This window comes from Coregonus clupeaformis, unplaced genomic scaffold, assembly GCF_020615455.1.
Source record: "Coregonus clupeaformis isolate EN_2021a unplaced genomic scaffold, ASM2061545v1 scaf0088, whole genome shotgun sequence".
In the NCBI taxonomy this organism is placed as follows: Eukaryota; Metazoa; Chordata; class Actinopteri; order Salmoniformes; family Salmonidae; genus Coregonus; species Coregonus clupeaformis.
In genome coordinates this window covers 170,411-189,396 of record NW_025533543.1, presented here as the reverse complement: position 1 = coordinate 189,396, position 18,986 = coordinate 170,411, and the positions used below count along the sequence as shown (strand labels likewise).

General features: G+C 41.9%; 2 protein-coding genes and 1 long non-coding RNA gene across 22 annotated transcripts in view; 2 read left to right on the top strand and 1 right to left on the bottom strand.

Moving 5' to 3' along the window:
• The window catches only part of LOC121574001 (protein transport protein Sec24A), a 36,116-nt gene extending 31,865 nt beyond the window's left edge, over positions 1 to 4,251 (top strand). For all 3 annotated transcript variants that reach the window (XM_041886493.2, XM_041886491.2, XM_041886492.2), the window contains 5 exons: positions 106 to 243; positions 1,351 to 1,455; positions 1,730 to 1,822; positions 2,094 to 2,197; positions 2,573 to 4,251. In XM_041886493.2, the coding sequence (XP_041742427.1) occupies positions 106 to 243; positions 1,351 to 1,455; positions 1,730 to 1,822; positions 2,094 to 2,197; positions 2,573 to 2,687 (555 nt within the window). In that variant the 3' untranslated portion in view covers positions 2,688 to 4,251. The remainder of the gene's footprint in view (positions 1 to 105; positions 244 to 1,350; positions 1,456 to 1,729; positions 1,823 to 2,093; positions 2,198 to 2,572) is intronic.
• Positions 4,252 to 8,527: 4,276 nt separating this feature from the next.
• Positions 8,528 to 9,893, bottom strand: LOC121574426. Its single transcript, XR_006002194.2, has 2 exons — positions 9,497 to 9,893; positions 8,528 to 8,980 (listed from the first exon to the last, which is right to left on the bottom strand). It is a non-coding gene; the product is annotated as an uncharacterized LOC121574426 (long non-coding RNA).
• A 6,512-nt stretch (positions 9,894 to 16,405) lies between these two features.
• picalma (phosphatidylinositol binding clathrin assembly protein a) overlaps positions 16,406 to 18,986 on the top strand; it is a 54,751-nt gene continuing 52,170 nt past the window's right edge. For 17 of the 18 annotated variants that reach the window (XM_041886482.2, XM_041886487.2, XM_041886481.2 and 14 more), the window contains exon 1: positions 16,406 to 16,940. In XM_041886482.2, coding sequence (XP_041742416.1) covers positions 16,811 to 16,940 — 130 coding nt within the window. In that variant the 5' untranslated portion in view covers positions 16,406 to 16,810. The remainder of the gene's footprint in view (positions 16,941 to 18,986) is intronic. The other variant, XM_041886470.2, reaches the window with a different exon arrangement.

Below are 18,986 nucleotides of genomic sequence, written 5' to 3'. Positions count from 1 at the left end.
CTAGTCAGTCATATAAACTGACAACGTAAGACCCAGCTACCGCTATTGGCTTGGGTCTCTCCTTCGTGCTTTGCTCATGTTGTTTTTGTTCTCTGTGACCCACAGAAAGCCTTCCGAACGGGTACAAGCACCAGGCTGGACGACCGTGTGTTTGCCATGTGTCAGCTGAAGTACCAGCCCCTGGCATACGTCATGCTGATGATCCACCCAGCGCTGTACCGCGTGGACGATCTGACTGACGAGGTGAGGGCTAGGGGAAACCCTGATGTTCACACACCACATGGCCAGAGCATAGATAATACTAATAATAAGAGAAGCTATATTTTCTTGTAGTGTTATAGTTTCTTGTTATATTTTATCACGTCTTATACACTCAGATGATTTTAAAATGATGTAACACATACACTACATGACCTCTTCTTTGAAGGCTTTCCACTAGACGTTAGAACATTGCTGCGGGGACTTGCTTCCATTCAGCCACAAGAGCATTAGTGAGGTTGGGCACTGATGTTGGGCGATTAGGCCTGGCTCGCAGTCGGCGTTCCAATTCATCCCAAAGGTGTTCGATGGGGTTGAGGTCAGGGTTCTGTGCAGGCCAGTCAAGTTCTTCCACACCGATCTCGACAAACCATTTCTGTATGGACCTCACTTTATGCACGGGGGCATTGTCACGCTGAAACAGGAAAGGGCCTTCCGCAAACTGTTGCCACAAAGTTGGAAGCACAGAATCGTCTAGAACGTCATTGTATGCTGTATCATTAAGATTTCCCTTCACTGGAACTAAGGGGCCTAGCCAAAACCATGAAAAACAGCCCCAGACCATTATTCCTCCTCCACCAAACTTTACAGTTGGCACTATGCATTGGAGCAGGTAGCGTTCTCCTGGCATCCGCCAAACCCAGATTCGTCCATCGGACTGCCAGATGGTGAAGCGTGATTCATCACTCCAGAGAAACCCATTTCATGAAGCTCCCGACAAGCAGTTCTTGTGCTGACGTTGCTTTCAGAGGCAGTTTGGAACTCGGTAGTGAATGTTGCAACCAAGGACAGACTATTTTTACGCGCTTCAACATTTGGCGGTCCCGTTCTGTGAGCTTGTGTGGCCTACCACTTCGTGGCTGAGCCTATAGCGGGGCAGAAATTTGACAAACTGACTTGTTGGAAAGGTGGCATCCTGTGATGGTGCCACGTTGAAAGTCACTGAGCTCTTCAGTAAGGTCATTCTACTGCAAATGTTTGTCTATGGAGATTGCATGGCGGTGCTCGGTTTTATACAGCCGAATCCACTAATTTGAAGGGGTTAACTCAGCTTCTCCCCTCCTCTTTTCCTCTCCCTACACCCCTCCACAGGGAGCTCTGAACATCATTGAGCGCACCATCCCCCAGCCCAGAGTCCAGCAGTTGTCTGTGGAGAAGCTGAGCAGAGAGGGGGCCTTCCTCATGGACGCTGGCTCGGTTAGTAGCATGACCATGATGATGCATTTATGTGTTAGGGACAGATACAATTAAAACATTGACACATGAATAATCAAGTCTGATGCATTGCTCCATCATGCTTTAGCTTGCGCTCATTTACATGATGATGCTGATTTTATTGAGGAATGTTTTTCTGTCATTTGGCGTACAACCTAGATAGACATGCAACACTATCTACAGTGGATTTTTCTGAAGAAATGGACAGATGGACAACATGAACACAGTGTTGACTGACTTCTCCTTTCTCCATCAGGTGATCTATCTCTGGATTGGAAGAAACTGCAACCCCAACTTCCTCACACAAGTCCTGGGGGTCCCAAACTACACTGCTTTGTCTCAGAACATGGTGAGGAACCTAAACACCAGCTCCCCTTTTCACTGTCTCTCTGAGCCCAGCTCCACTGCTCCTGTCAAGGTTCTGTATCGCTCACCAGGACCTCTGTGTATTATACTGTATTTACATGTGGTAGTTGTATCTCGTTTGACTTGCATCGTATCTACAGTATTTATGTTGCACTAAATATAGTGCTGTTTAAATGAGATGCACAACAGATTTCCTGAAAGGGGCACCATAAAGATATTATTATTTTATTATAATGATGTGTTGAATCTCCTAGAACATGCTCCCAGAGTTGGACACTGCAGAGTCCCAGAGAACCAGAGCGTTCGTTGGCTGGCTGAGGGAACAGAGGCCCTTTTTCCCCATCCTGCATGTCATCAGGTAGGCAGTAGGAACAGTGGTGTGACTTTACTAGATGAGAGCACTGGGAGAGTTCAGAGGCAATGACTGCGTTCCAAATGGCACCCTATTCCCCTTATCATTCACTACTTTTGACCAGGGCCATTGAGCTCTGGTCAAAAGTAGTGTACTGCATAGGGAATAAGGGGCAATTTGGGTTACAATGTTTGATGTTTGCCTTGGGTAAACAAAGCCCAAAATAGAATGAATAGTATTTAGAGCAGGTTGAACTCATTGACAACGTGTTGACAGCCTACGGAGAGTTTTGCTGACCTGTCAAACAGCTCAGAGGGCAATTCTGCAAGAGACGATGAGTAAATGTTGTGGATCCAACCTTCCTTTTCTGTTCCCTTTCAGGGATGAGAGCCCACTGAAAGCCAGCTTTTTGCAGAACATGATAGAGGATCGGACAGAGTCGGCCTTGTCTTACTATGAGTTTTTACTCCATGTTCAACAGCAAGTCTCCAAGTAAACCCAGCGTATGGAGTCAGTCAGTCCTGGGAACATTGACAGGACATGCATCTGTGTGTGTGAACGAACGGTGGGAACTTGTCAGGGACTGCTGCCTCACAGCATCTTCGGTTGTGGCTCACTATTTTTGTGTCTATCATTGCCTTTCCTGAAGATTGCCCCCATCCGCAGACTTTTTTTCAAACAAATCAAACTTTGTGTGGTAAGCAGGACATGAACAGAGGCGACTAGGCAAGGTCTGATTTCGTTGCTGGTTTGACTATCCAGCTGGAACAGCTTGTCGAAACCAGGGAATCCATGATACGATATGTACGTCGATGATTGAAGAAATCAGTGTTTATTCTCAAAGAACAATGCTTTCTAAGAGAGATCTTTTCATATACAGTTCTGGCTATGGATGTGAAGTCTTTTGTTCAAAAGCATAGTTGTATTTGCTAATAAAAGAATATATGTATCATGCTAAAGGCCATGTTGGAGTATCGTCTGCCCTGTTATTATTGGATGTTACTGTTATTATTGGATGTCATCTTGAGCATAAGAATACAGTATCTCTGCTACAATGATAATAATAATCTACCGATTTAGTGAAGAAGGACAGATGTGTGCTTTTATTTTGGTTATTGTCGAACAAATCTCTAGGCTTAATGCAAAGGCATAAATGTAGACGTTTGAAGGTGAACTAACCTTGTTATAATTTACTGCCTTTTGAATGTTGTTGACTAAGCAATGCAATGCTGTCTCATGTCTTGGGTCTGGTCTGTCCTTCAAAGACTCTCACTCACCCTTTCTCTCTTTCTCAGTCTCCTCTCACTTCTCATGGACATTCTATACACCTCCTGAAGACGACGTTTGTTTAATATGAGAATCCCAATCTGATTAAATCCTCTAATTGCCTTCTATGGTAACTTACGTTTTATTATTAAACCTCTGTTTAAATACAGATACTATATATGAAATATTTTAATATAAAAGGATATGGGAAATTCTTTAACACAGACATAAAGCCATCGTGATCTTTTAATCATGCTTATTGATACTTGTATATTGAAAAGACTACATAATGGTAAAGAATTGTTGATTTTAGTATGAACATATTAAGGTGAAATGACGCTAAGAAAATAAAATGTTTTGAAATTTTTAAACCTAGTTGTGGTTTGTCATGAATGAGCAGGGTACGATTAACATGGATGTTGTCTCGAATGGTATGCCTTCTCATCCAAGACCCTTGTATTCTGTTATCTTGATCATATTCAACCTAAGAGACGGCTAGAAAATTCCACTGTCATAACTGTGATAATTAGTGTGAATAGCAATACGAACTTATCAGAATGTTATTTTCTGATGCAAAGTGAAGATACAATATCACATCTTAGAAATAATGAAGGAATAAATAGTGAATGTAAAGATGCCATTCTTATTGAACTTAACAATTACATACCTTTCCTGCAGTTAACGTTTCTACATTTTACAAGGCCAGAGGATGTTGCTGTTCTGGTCTCAATCTCTATGGTTTTAAGATATTATTTGTACGTGTGTAAGTTTCCAGAATAATTAAATAATAGTTATATAAAATGTTTGCGTGTTTTATTCCTAATAGATGAAGTAGTTTCCCAAGAGGGATCAATTGATAGGTAGAGTACCAACTTAAAATATTAGCTTTTGGCTGATTGTTGCTTGAGTTGATAGTTACAATTGATTGTGATATTTCACTTGAAGGGGAATCATGGATCTCGATACTGGAATACTTTTATAAATCAAATCAAATTTTATTTGCCACATGCGCCGAATACAACAGGTGTAGACATTACCGTGAAATGCTTACTTACAGCCCTTAACCAACAATGCATTTATTGTTTAATAAAAAAGTAAAATAAAATAACCGTAGGGAGGCTATATACAGGGGTACCGGTGCAGAGTCAATGTGCGTGGCACCGGCTAGTTGAGGTAATATGTACATGTGGGTAGAGTTAAAGTGACTATGCATAAATAATTAACAGAGTAGCCGCAGCGTAAAAAGATGGGATGGATGGGGGGGGCAGTGCAAATAGTCTGGGTAGCCATGATTAGCTGTTCAGGAGTCTTATGGCTTGGGGGTAGAAGCTGTTGAGAAGCCTTTTGGACCTAGACTTGGCGCTCCGGTACCGCTTGCCGTGCGGTAGCAGAGAGAACAGTCTATGACTAGGGTGGCTGGAGTCTTTGACAATTTTGAGGGCCTTCCACTGACACCGCCTGGTATAGAGGTCCTGGATGGCAGGAAGCTTGGCCCCAGTGATGTACTGGGCCGTACGCACTACCCTTTGTAGTGCCTTGCGGTCGGAGGCCGAGCAGTTGCCATACCAGGCGGTGATGCAACCAGTCAGGATGCTCTCGATGGTGCAGCTGTAGAACATTTTGAGGATCTGAGGACCCATGCCAAATATTTTCAGTCTCCTGAGGGGGAATAGGCTTTGTCGTGCCCTCTTCACGACTGTCTTGGTGTGTTTGGACCATGATAGTTCGTTGGTGATGTGGACACCAAGGAACTTGAAGCTCTCAACCTGTTCCACTACAGCCCCTCGATGAGAACCAACCATTGATTTGACCGTAAAGGGGATGTGTGAATAATAAGAATCTGCTGGTGGCACAGCAGTAAAGGGACATCTACTAGTGCATGACTTCAGGATGAGTCAATGTCAGGTTGTACCACCATCAGTGTGGCTTCCATTGAGTGATGTGGAATGTGTCCCCATGGCTTAAATGCGGGCTCCCGCGGGCTGGCTGGCTCTGCGGCTATACACGTTGGTGAACACAGGTCGAGAGATAGATTTGAGGTGACAGTGACATTCAATACCACTTTACACACTCTTGCCTGCATCTAGCTGATATAGGGTGTAGTCCAGCAGTTGCAAACAATAGTTTTTATTGGACAAATTCAGGTATGTTTATTCCCGTTTGCTTCCGTTTAAGAAACGTTTTTCAACAGAATCGGCGGAATGAATACACCCCTGATCACGCGTAAACACAGTTCACTTTCATAGCAGCCACGTTGTATTCCTTCTCCCATCTATGCGCTCTCCTCCTCTCACCTCTTCCTTTCGCTTGTGGACTTCAATGCACAACACATCAGCTGTATGTGACCAGGCAAAAAACCTTTCCAAGCCAAACCGCGACACACAGCCTACATCGTTGTCACCATATCAGCTAAAGTAACGTCATAGTCAGCATAGCTAATAGAACTAACACGTTTGTAAACTCGCTACAATCATGCAGTAACGTTAGTGTACAGTCAGTAAGCAGTTAGTAAGCAGTTACACCGGCGGGCCCCGGTGGCAATAAATTAGTAAAACCAAAAGCTTACCTTGACTTGGAAGAGTTCCAGTGTTGTGTTGGAAAGTCATAGCCAGCTAGCTAACATAGCATCCCTCTGTTTGAGCAGGGTGTTTCAGTAGGCTAAACTAGCTAGCTGCATTCGCTAGCTAAGTGAAAGTGAAAAAAAGTTACTTTCTCTCTTGCTTCTCCTTAATTTTGGAATAAATTAATTTGTTAAACTGTTCTGTCTTTCTCTCTCTTTGAGTCAACTACTCACCTTTTATGCACTGCAGTGCTAGCTAGCTAGCTGTAGCTTATGCTTTCAGTACTAGATTAATTCTCTGAACCTTTGATTGGGTGGACATGTCAGTCCATGCTGCAAGAGCTCTGATAGTTTACTGTGTAATTACTGTGTAAGTCTATGGAAGTGGGTGAGAACCATCAGCCTCCTAGGTTTTGTATTGAAGTCAATGTACCCAGAGGAGGACGGAAGCTAGCTGTCCTCCGGCTACACCATGGTGCTACCCTAGAGAGTGCTGTTGAGGCTACTGTAGACCTTTGGAAAATAGTGTTTTAATAAATTATTTGGTGATGTGATTATATTTAGTGTAGTTTTATCTAAAGTTACCTTTTTAAATGTTTACAAACATCCCCTTCCTCCTCTGAACAGCCTCCACTGATATAAGGTATGGAGAATGATAGTCTGCAGGATTATAGCAAAAGCAGTTGGGAAATAAATGTTTGCGTTTCAAACACTAAATGTTCAGTGAACGCAAATATATTTAGGTGGTTTAAATGAGTAGGCTAACTTTCCTACTAACCTTCTAAGTTGACAGTGCCACATTTTTGCCAATCCATTATTGTACTACTAACCATGACTGAATGTGAGACATGTTTTCCATAATGTACGTTTCATGCATATACAGTGGGGGAAAAAAGTATTTAGTCAGCCACCAATTGTGCAAGTTCTCCCACTTAAAAAGATGAGAGAGGCCTGTAATTTTCATCATAGGTACACGTCAACTATGACAGACAAATTGAGGAAAAAAAATCCAGAAAATCACATTGTAGGATTTTTAATGAATTTATTTGCAAATTATGGTGGAAAATAAGTATTTGGTCACCTACAAACAAGCAAGATTTCTGGCTCTCACAGACCTGTAACTTCTTCTTTAAGAGGCTCCTCTGTCCTCCACTCGTTACCTGTATTAATGGCACCTGTTTGAACTTATTATCAGTATAAAAGACACCTGTCCACAACCTCAAACAGTCACACTCCAAACTCCACTATGGCCAAGACCAAAGAGCTGTCAAAGGACACCAGAAACAAAATTGTAGACCTGCACCAGGCTGGGAAGACTGAATCTGCAATAGGTAAGCAGCTTGGTTTGAAGAAATCAACTGTGGGAGCAATTATTAGGAAATGGAAGACATACAAGACCACTGATAATCTCCCTCGATCTGGGGCTCCACGCAAGATCTCACCCCGTGGGGGTCAAAATGATCACAAGAACGGTGAGCAAAAATCCCAGAACCACACGGGGGGACCTAGTGAATGACCTGCAGAGAGCTGGGACCAAAGTAACAAAGCCTACCATCAGTAACACACTATGCCGCCAGGGACTCAAATCCTGCAGTACCAGACGTGTCCCCCTGCTTAAGCCAGTACATGTCCAGGCCCGTCTGAAGTTTGCTAGAGTGCATTTGGATGATCCAGAAGAGGATTGGGAGAATGTCATATGGTCAGATGAAACCAAAATAGAACTTTTTGGTAAAAACTCAACTCGTCGTGTTTGGAGGACAAAGAATGCTGAGTTGCATCCAAAGAACACCATACCTACTGTGAAGCATGGGGGTGGAAACATCATGCTTTGGGGCTGTTTTTCTGCAAAGGGACCAGGACGACTGATCCGTGTAAAGGAAAGAATGAATGGGGCCATGTATCGTGAGATTTTGAGTGAAAACCTCCTTCCATCAGCAAGGGCATTGAAGATGAAACGTGGGTGGCTGGGTCTTTCAGCATGACAATGATCCCAAACACACACAGGCAACGAAAGAGTGGCTTCGTAAGAAGCATTTCAAGGTCCTGGAGTGGCCTAGCCAGTCTCCAGATCTCAACCCCATAGAAAATCTTTGGAGGGAGTTGAAAGTCTGTGTTGCCCAGCGACAGCCCCAAAACATCACTGCTCTAGAGGAGATCTGCATGGAGGAATGGGCCAAAATACCAGCAACAGTGTGTGAAAACCTTGTGAAGACTTACAGAAAACGTTTGACCTGTGTCATTGCCAACAAAGGGTATATAACAAAGTATTGAGAAACTTTTGTTATTGACCAAATACTTATTTTCCACCATAATTTGCAAATTAATTCATTAAAAATCCTACAATGTGATTTTCTGGATTTTTTTTTCTCATTTTGTCTGTCATAGTTGACGTGTACCTATGATGAAAATTACAGGCCTCTCTCATCTTTTTAAGTGGGAGAACTTGCACAATTGGTGGCTGACTAAATACTTTTTTCCCCCACTGTAAATTGGAACAAAGAAAACTCACATTTTGTGTCTCACCATTTATTGAGTATGGAGACAAATAGCAAAGGTGCCTCAGGCAGTATTTGAACAATCTAAATATAGTGTAACCTACCAATCAATGTATTTAGAGAGAGAAGTGCCTGGGGGGCACTAACTGCATGTTACAATAGTAAAACAATCAGTTTTTCACCTTGTCAAACTGAATCTATTGAATTTAGTCTTCGAGATGCTCTAACAAGCATGTTTATCTGTAGTTTGTGCTCTTCAACTCTAAAATGCACTAGAAGGTGTACAGACTGTAAGACAAAACATACAAAGAAAATAACAGGTCTCAATGTCTAATAGTGACGGCAGGGCTAGTCCAAAGTGGGTTGGATGTTTCTCCTCGCATGAGAGTGAATCAGCTGAGCCAATGCATGGTGTATAGCACTTGATTGATCTCTGGGAGCAGGACACAGGAGAGGAGCTGAATAGATCTTGGGAGACAAAAGTTAAAGACAAGAATTAATCAAATAAATCACAGCAAAGGATTGTAGTTTATGAGCTAGGAATGAACATTCTGACAGTCTAAAAAAAATTACAACAACTAGTCTGCTACGAGAAGGACAGAGGCAGGGTGCTCTGCATCCTACTCCAACTATGCCTATTGACAGGGATAATGTAGCATGTTATTTGTCAGCATGAATGAAATTCCTAAATCCTGCTTTGGTGACTGTATTAGCATTACAATACTTTTCCTATAGATTTTTTTTAGTCTTAAATTATTACTTGGAATAATGATAGCTAAAGCTCTATGTCCCGGAATGACGTTCTAGTGATAGAGCTATCTGCTCCTGCTAGCTAGCAACAGGTCTACTTGTTGTAGCTAGCTTGCAAGCTACATTGCTAAGGTCGCTGCGTTCTAAATCAAGTTGGGAGTTATTTTACAGCTTGCATTGATGGTATCACATTTCTATAACTAAATAGATTACAAATATAAAAATAGACTTTACCTGATTGCAGTTTCAGACTGAGATCTCTCTCGAGTTGTCGCCAGTTGTGTTTACGTACCTTAGGCACGGAGAACGTGATTGGCAGACGTGATCAGCAGATGATGGTACCTGGATAGTACACGAGTTTTGATTGGTTTACTATTTAGTACTTGGTAGCGTTTGCCTGTCCAACTAGCGAACATAAAAGTATTTTGAAAAAATTTGCAATAATTGACATTGCCAACAAACGGGAATGTGTTCAGGATAAATAAAATGTAAAAACCAGCTCCTCCCTCGCCAGAGACCGATCATCTCGAAAGCTATAGCAGATACGATGCTTCGGACCACCACCTAACGTTATACCTCTCCATTGATAAGCGAGCGCTCTACCATTTGAGCTAATTCACCAGCTGTTTGAAGTGGCTAGACGGAGCTATCAAGAAGCTCCAGCCCTGACCAGGCTATCCTCTTGGTTTACGTATAAAAAAATATATATATATATATATAATAATAATAATAACATTGCATAACTTTTGATTTGAGTGTCTCTAGCTCAAATGCAAGAGGAGCAATCACGGAGGGAAGGGGAGCGCGACTCTAGGGTTTTCATGCTTGCAAACTGTTGCGGCCTTCTATGGGTTCAATGTGAGTGGTTTTCTCCATTGGTTTGAATGGGTAGTTGAGTAGGGCGGGACTTCAAAGAGTCAAGTCCTTCAAACCAGACAAACATGCGTAAAAACGCATTTTCAATGGGAGCAGTGTATTGTGGTAGGGCCTTTGTGTTGCGCTGTCTGTCAGAAAAGTTGCAATGGCATATCAGTCAACCAATTGAAAACATAGAACTGCGTTTTTACCTAATAATTTCCACCCACCACACCGCTGTATCGGACACGCGTTTTAGTTTGAGCGCACCCTTAGTAGGCCTATTGAGGTCTGGTGCAGTCCACAGTCAAACATTAATCAGTCACTGTTAGCCAGTGAATGTATTGAAAGAGGACCAAGTGAATGTAGAAAAAGAGGCCACGGATGGCCACGGAGAGGAGAAAGAGCTATGAACCCATACTGTATTTTACTTATTTTCTCAAAAATGAATTTCTTAGCATCAACAGTTTGTGTGTGTTGTTTTGTGGGTCAGGCCAAGATTAATGCTGTTTTGAGTAAAATATAACATGTTGAATGGGGCCCTATGGTAGTAGTTGTATTGACAAAACACAATATGACAAAAAATTAATAACGAAATGCATAATCCTAAAAGTATTGAGGAATCATCTTAGTTAATTGCAGATATTGGCCAATAGGTGTCCTCCTAAGTGAATAAATTGTATGTGATGGGAACAAGAAGTGGTTTTTTAAATGTTATCCAGGGTTGCATTAAATTCATGTGTATGTAAATCACACCTGGGTCCAAATTGTATTGTTTTCTTTCAATTACATTAGGTGGACTTGATTTACAGATGTTTTATAGTTGCTGTGTAGGCTACAGTTTTTTTTGGAAAGGTAGGTGGTCACTTAACAGTTTAGCAGTTGAGTCAGTTGTCTGCATGGGAGTGAAAATAAATGCTCATCTGAATGATATTGTTTTAGAGTTGATATAATCTATGTGCACAGTGATTCTGAATTATAATGTAAAACGCAGACAAACCAAAGCTAAAAGGAATAGATGATTAAAATAGACGATTTCTTCCAAATCCATCAACCAATTGCACATTTCTGAAAGACCTGTTCAATCAATTTGGGAGATTTTTTAAAGGATGTCTCATGTTCATTATGTTGTAAACTGATTTGTAGGCAACACGGTCTGTATGAACATTGTCTGGATGATGGCTTGTCTCTCTGCGATAATCAAAGTGCACTCTGTGACCCACCAATGTGAGGGTGTCAAAAATAATTTCACATTTCTATAATACAAGGATCTGTGAACATCTTGATCTGAATTTACTTGAGTGTTTGCTAGACTTATGTAGCCTACCTCCCAAAAAGTGCATTCCTCAATTGAAAATTAGGTTGAATTCTTTTCACCTAACCTGAGATTGAATGATGAAGATACATCTGTTATCGGTTTGACATGTGCAAAGTCTATACTGGAAAAAAAGCAAGAGCTTAAAGACATTTTGCCATTTTTTATTACATTCTTGAATTGATAAAGTATTCTAAATTTGACATTAACTACATTCCATTAGGGTTGCAAAATTCCTGGTCATATGGCAAAGTTCCAGGATTTTTCAGAAACTGTGGTAATAAATACTTTTGGAAATCTATGAAAACTTTGGGAATTTATAATTGGAAAAGCATGTATTTTTGCTGATTCTTTATCTCTTTGTCCATGTTGTCGATGAGTTTCCAGTGGATATACCATGATGAAAAAACATAAAATCAGTAATGCTGTGAAGCAACTCTTCAACATTTACAATTGCCACGTTCAGCCCCAAAACACCACCACACCGCTGAAACAGTGGGGTCTGACATTTTTTACTGTTGATAAAGATGAGCGAAAATAACAGTATAAAATAAATAATTCAAATACTGAGATATATTGTATGCTAAAAAAAAGGGGAAATTCTATTTTTCATATGAAAAACATATATTTTATTATTTTATATCCCATTTACATGTTATAAAAATTACTGAAAGTTTCCAAAATTGCATGTTTTGTCTATGAATTTGAGGGGTTACATTTCCCTAGCCACATCCCTCCGTTGCATACCAAAACAAGGGTCAGGGACCCTGGTTTGTTGTATTTTGAATCGCAGACTTCTACTTTAAAGAGGAACTGCACCCGCTGATTTGGCCATGTTTTTTGGCTTGCTCCTCAAGAAATGCTGTCGGCCATGACAGAAGCCAAACGTGAGTTGGCTCGGGGGTGTAGTTTGATGTGGATGTTTCTTGGGTGTGTCCTTGCCACCACCAAGACGCACCCATCTGTCAGAAACTTACCTGCAGCTGTTTCCCCCCACTCAATCACAACAAACAAACCTCCTGCAGGTTAAATTCAATAACTACAGGCCGAAGGAAGCTTTGAATAGGTCAGTAGCCTACAGAGTAATATGAGAAAAATGCTGAATTTATGTAGATATTCTAAACGAATTGTTTTGATAACTTTCAAATGTAGTAATAAACAACCCTTTACATAATACCATAGAAGCAGTGTTCTGCTAATATAACAATGTGCACCTTTCACCTTTCATTGTTAGGTGGTGGGCTGAAGCCTTAAAAAGTGAAGTTGATCGATCCCCATCGAGGGAGGAGCTGATTTTTTTCGTATATGACAGTAAAACATTCTTATGATGACTCAAAAATGTGTTGCCACCTTCAATTCTTGCACATTTTCTCATAAAACATATATTTCAACACTTGGCCGCTCAGGCAAATTTGCCGAACTGCTACATTTAGAACCCATCAGAACTCCCATACATACCCCTCGTGACATGGACGCATACAATCACTAGGCCGCCGGGACAGACGGAATACCAGGGCGCGTTCTCAAAGCATGTGCAGGCCAGCTGGAAGGTGACAGACATTTTTAATCTCTCCTTGTCCAGTCTGTAATCCCAACATGTTTCAAGCTGACCACCATTGTCCCTGTTCCCAAGAGCTCCAAGGTAACCTGCCTAAATGACTATCACCCTGTAGCACTCACATCTGTAATTATGAAGTGCTTTGAAAGGCTGGTCATGACACACATCAACACCATCTCCTAGACCCACTCCAATTTGCATACCGCCCCCAACAGATCCACAGATGACGCAATCTCAATTGCACTGCCATCTCCCACCTCCCACCTCTCTCCCTCTGCCCTCTCCCACCTGGACAAGAGGGGAAATAACTATGTGAGAATGCTGTTCATAGACTACAGCTTAGCATTCAACACCATAGTCCCCTCCAAGCTCATCACCAAGCTGGGGACCCTGGGACTGAACCCCTTTCTCTGCAACTGAATCCTGGACTTCCTGACGGGCTGCCGCCAGGTGGTAAGAGTAGGCAACAACACATCCGCCACACTGACCCTCAACACAGGGGCCCCTCAGGGGTGTGTGCTTAGTCCCCTCCTGTACTCCCTGTTCACCCACAACTGCATGGCCACGCACGACTTCAACACCATCATCAAGTTTGCTGACGACACAACGGTGGTAGGCCTGATCATCGACAGCGATGAGTCAGCCTACAGCCTACAGGGAGGTAGACTTAGTAGTGTGGTGCCTGGACAACAACCTCTCCATCAATGTCAGTAAGACCAAGGAGCTGATCGTGGACTATGGGAGAAAGAGGGGAGAGCACATCCACATCGACGGGGCTGTTGTGGAGCGGGTCGAGAGCGTCAAGTCCCTTGGAGTCCACATCACTAAGGACTGAACATGGTCCACACACACCTGCACAGTCGTGAAGAGGGCACGGCAGCGCCTCTTCCTCCTCAAGAGGCTGAAAAGATTTGACATGGGCCCTCAGATCCTCAAGAAGTTCTACAGCTGCACCATCGAGAGCATCTTGACTGGCTGCATCACCGCTTGGTATGGCAATTGCATCTCTCTTGACCGCAAAGCGCTACAAAGGGTGGTGTGGACAGCCCAGTACATCACTGGGACCGAGTTCCCTGCCATCCAGGACCTCTATATCAGGTGGTGTCAGAGGGAGGCCCGAAAAATGCCCAAAGACTCCAGCCACCCAAGCAATGTTTTTCTGATTTTTCTTGTTCAAGTGAGCAAAGCACAACAAGGTGAGTCCAAAAATGTATTGTATGCTGCTGCATAAATGATGTAATATGCCAGGGAGATATGTATACTGTAGCTAAGAAAGTTATACTAAGTGTATGTTGTGTAGTAAGCTGTTAGTAGCCCATGTGCCTCACCCTAATAATTTGGTCTATTTTCCCCTCTTAATTTCGCCTACTGTTCTGACTTGGGGGTGCACATGTAGCCTATAACCTGTTTTAGAGAAACGTAATCATCAAATATTGTAAGAGCTTTCATGGTCTGCTTATATGCCCTCTTTATTTATCCTACGGTTCTGACTTGGTGTACAGGGAGAACACTGTAAGAATGGCCCATGTTCTGAATTCTGTCGCTGTACATTTCAAAAGTGCTGAACAAATAGTTATATTGACTACGTCTGTCCTAGCTCGCTCGTTAATGTCTTAATCTAAATTACGGATTGTCTCTTATCCGCTTGTCGTCCCCTTATGCCATAGTTTGTACATCTCAATTGTCAATAGAAACCACATTTGTTTAAGCAAGTCAGCCATATCAGCTATGTTTTTTTAAAAGTCAGTAAATGAGGCTGAATGAACTGTTTCGCTGCCAGACAAGGCTCCACTGATAGCCAATGTAGCAGTGGTAAGGTGTTGGGACAGCTTTATTTAAGCCCTAACAGTTTGTGGGCCCCGTTTGTCACCGTTATAGTGCAATTAATATATTGTTTAGTGTTGTGTTGTGTTGTGTATTGGCTCTGATGGCATGCACCCCCCCCCAAAAAAATGGTTTGCTCCACCAAGATTTACATGCTAAAATCGCCACTGATGTCCGCAAAGGCGAAAGGCAGGCGGGAGGAGCCGAGATCAGTTGGGAACGTTCAAGGCAATTATATTTTATAGAAAACATATCAATACACTTGTAACAACCTTTGCCAAGTACCTCAACTCCAAGATGATTTCATCCACGGAGTTGAGCGCAGACTATAGTTTTTTTCACTATGCAGACCATACTTTAAAAAATGCACATTCTTAAACCCTTACCGTTTGTCCTCTGTTGTTGCGTGCCTTTCTTTGTTTGTGAAATCCATACTTTTTCATAAAAAGTTAATCAAATACAACCACCAACTGTTTTCTTATTGCTGTTTCTCTAAATTGGCAACTCAGCTCGAATGCACGTGCCAATAGAATCTCAACAAGGAAACAGTCGGTGGTTGTATTTGATTAACATTTCATTAAAACGTATGAATTTCAGCAAAGGCACGTTACAACAGAGGACAAACATAGGTACACGGTAAGGGTTTAAGAATTTACATTTTGAAGTATCAGCTCCATAGCGACTTGAAGGAGTCGCGGTTCATTAAAAAAACTTTAGTCTGCTATCAACTCTCTGGATGAAATCATCGTTGAGTTTAGGTACTTGGCTATAACCACCTAAGCATTATGAAACTTCATTCGATAAAGTAAGCCTCACCTATCAAAATAGCAATTCACTCTCATCTTGACCAAATGTGACACTCAATAGGCAGGTTTCAATTGACCCAGGTTTATTAGACAAAAGCAGTGTCGCAAAAAAATAATTTCAACATGTGTAATGGAGACGGTGGATTTTTATTTTGTCTAACTTTCTTTATTGCGACAAATGATGATGGAAACGCTGTTGTTCGAATAAATTATGATTTAAGGTACACGGGGCACGTGATGTCATAAAGCTCCACTCGACATTTCATTCTAAATGCCCAATGCTTGCAAAATAAAATGTGTAAACTATGAAAATAATGTTTCTTTGCAGGACAAGGATTGCCCTGACTTTCAAGAATGCCTGAATAGCTTCGCCTTGCTTTTCTGGTTGGCTGGCAAGTTTCACCATCCAATTATTTCAGATCTATAGAGCTCACCAGTTTGAAATCCTAAAACCGGGAAATTAGTGACCTCTGGTTGGTTCAGCCATCCCTATGGGAAAGATTAATGGGAAAATAATAGGGTTTTGGAATAAAAACTGAAAATAAGGTCTAAGGTTAACACGGGTGACTTTACTATTACTATTTCTCTCTATAGGAGTGCAAGTTTCACCATTGCAAAATGATGGCACATGATAATTAGTACAAAATGGCAAATATAACCCTGGGCACAGGGACGCGCCCCAAATCTTCGCGCACAGATTTTGGGTGGAGTTGAGGCTACTGCTTCGCCTCTTCCTTTCTGATAGGCTATATAGCCTGTCCCTGGAGGAATCAGACCCGCCATTTTCCTGCAAGCCTCCAGTCCATTAGAGCCAGCAGGGGGAGGCGAAGTAGAAAATAGCACCGACTTCTTCAGTGGGAACGAAAGAGAGAGGGGGAGTCAGTCAGTCAGTGTGAGAGGAAGAATTGTTCGGGAGAGGGGAGAGAGAGGACATTCGGAACTGAATAGAAGTAAAAACTCTGGGTTTGTATCCAATATAATATACAACCAAACTTACATTTCAGCCTAAAAAATCGTGGATGTGGGCTGCATATCACCCTGGGATTGAGCTACACGAGTAACGTTCCTGCCGTCTCATTTTTCCCTCTTTATTTTGTGTCATGTGGCAGAACTGTGGAAGCTACAGAGGACAATAGCGATTCCACAGGATTTGAAACATTTGTTCTATATTTTAATACAGAAGTGAGAAGATGTCTGGGCAAAGCATTACGGACAGGATAACCGCAGCTCAACACAGTGTTACCGGCTCTGCGGTGTCTAAAACTGTGTGCAAGGCGACCACGCATGAAATTATGGGGCCAAAAAAGAAACATTTAGATTGTAAGTATCAATGTGTCGGAGAGTTGCTACAATGTTGCGTTTGATCAAGTGTGTGTATTCGTTAGTAATTGTTTGGACTCTGGCTGAGGCCTACGAACATAAACTGACCCGTAGGCTATAATCAAGTAGTTCTTGTTGGATGGTCGCATACCTATGAAACGATGCGAGATTAACTAGAAATGTTACAATTACCCTAAATTCGAGTCAGATGCCATGCTGTCAATTTTACAATGGAAATTAGCCTTGGCACGTGCTTGGCATGTAAACAATGAGATTAACTGGATTACAATCACGTCATAGCCTATAGGCTACTACTTATTGTAACGTTTTAAACTTTTCAAGAAATGGTTTGACTTCTACCAAGAATGATGGTTATAATAAAATTATATCTAATGCAATGATTTACTAATATAAATCGCATAACTGCTCTAATTTGTTTATGCAGGCTTCTATTGAGACGTGCATGGTCCATTTATCTAATTTCAATAGCGACTGTAGCCTTTGTTACATGCCTAGAGGCAATTTACTGTCCATTGAGTGTCTCTACATCAGGGTTCTTCAATTCCGGTCCTGGAGGGCCGAAACACCTCTGTTTTTCATCCTCTCCTTCTAATCAGGGGCTAATTCAGACCTGGGACACCAGGTGAGTGCAATTAACTACCAGGTAGAAATAAAAAACAGAAGTGTTTCGGCCCTCCAGGACCGGAATTGAAGAACCCTGCTCTACATGATCTTATGCTCAGCGGACCTAGACGTTATCTGGGGGTTTCTCCTCCCAGTATCATTGGCTGACTCAGTTCTTTAGTCGTTCAATGGGGAACCTCGACAGAAACTTAATTTTTAGTGTCATTGACGGCAAGATGGTCTGACTAGGCATGTAAAAGACATACCCTCTGCACTTCCTGACATTTAACCATAGTTCAGTCACAGTTCTTCCTTCAGTCAGTTTTCCCCCTTTTTGGTGCCTATGGATAAGACCCAGCTATCACAGTGAGGAGTGATGTATGCCAATTAGGGATCAGGAGATGATTAGCCGTGGCCATGATGGTTGAGGGCTAGGTTGGGAATATAGTCAGGACACTGGGGTTAACACGCCCTATTCTTGTGATAAGTACCATGGGATCTTTCTGACCACAGTGCACCTCACCTCATACCACACCCATGTTCATGAGCATTGTGAAATCAACTTGCGTGCACATAATACACAATAAAATAAATCAGGTAAGTAATCTTGGAAGGAATTGGTTAAAGTATAACTATACTTAATCCACCCATATGTGTTGGTATATTTGATGAGCAATGTACAGTTTAAGTCGGAAGTTTATATACACTTAGGTTGGAGTCATTAAAACTCGTTTTTTCAACCACTCCACACATTTCTTGTTAACAAACTATAGTTTTGGCAAGTCGGTTAGGACATCTACTTTGTGCATGACACAAGTAATTTTTCCAACAATTGTTTACAGACGGATTATTTCACTTAATTCACTGTATCACAATTCCAGTGGGTCAGAAGTTTACATACACAAAGTTGACTGTGCCTTTAAACAGCTTGGAAAATTCCAGAAAATAATGTCATGGCTTTAGAAGCTTCTGATAGGCTAATTGACATCACTTGAGTCAATTGGAGGTGTACCTGTGGATGTATTTCAAGGCCTAACTTCAAACTCAGTGCCTCTTTGCTTGACATCATGGGAAAATCTAAAGAAATCAGCTAAGACTTCAGAAAAAAATGGTAGACCTCCACAAGTCTGGTTCATCCTTGGGAGCAACTTCCAAACGCCTGAAGGTACCACGTTCATCTGTACAAACAATAGTACGCAAGTATAAACACCATGGGACCACGCAGCCGTCATACCGCTCAGGAAGGAGACGCGTTCTGTCTCCTAGAAATGAACGTACTTTGGTGCGAAAAGTGCAAATCAATCACAGAACAACAGCAAAGGAGCTTGTGAAGATGCTGGAGGAAACCTGTACAAAAGTATCTATATCCACAGTAAAACAAGTCTTATATCAACAACCTGAATGGCCGCTCAGCAAGGAAGA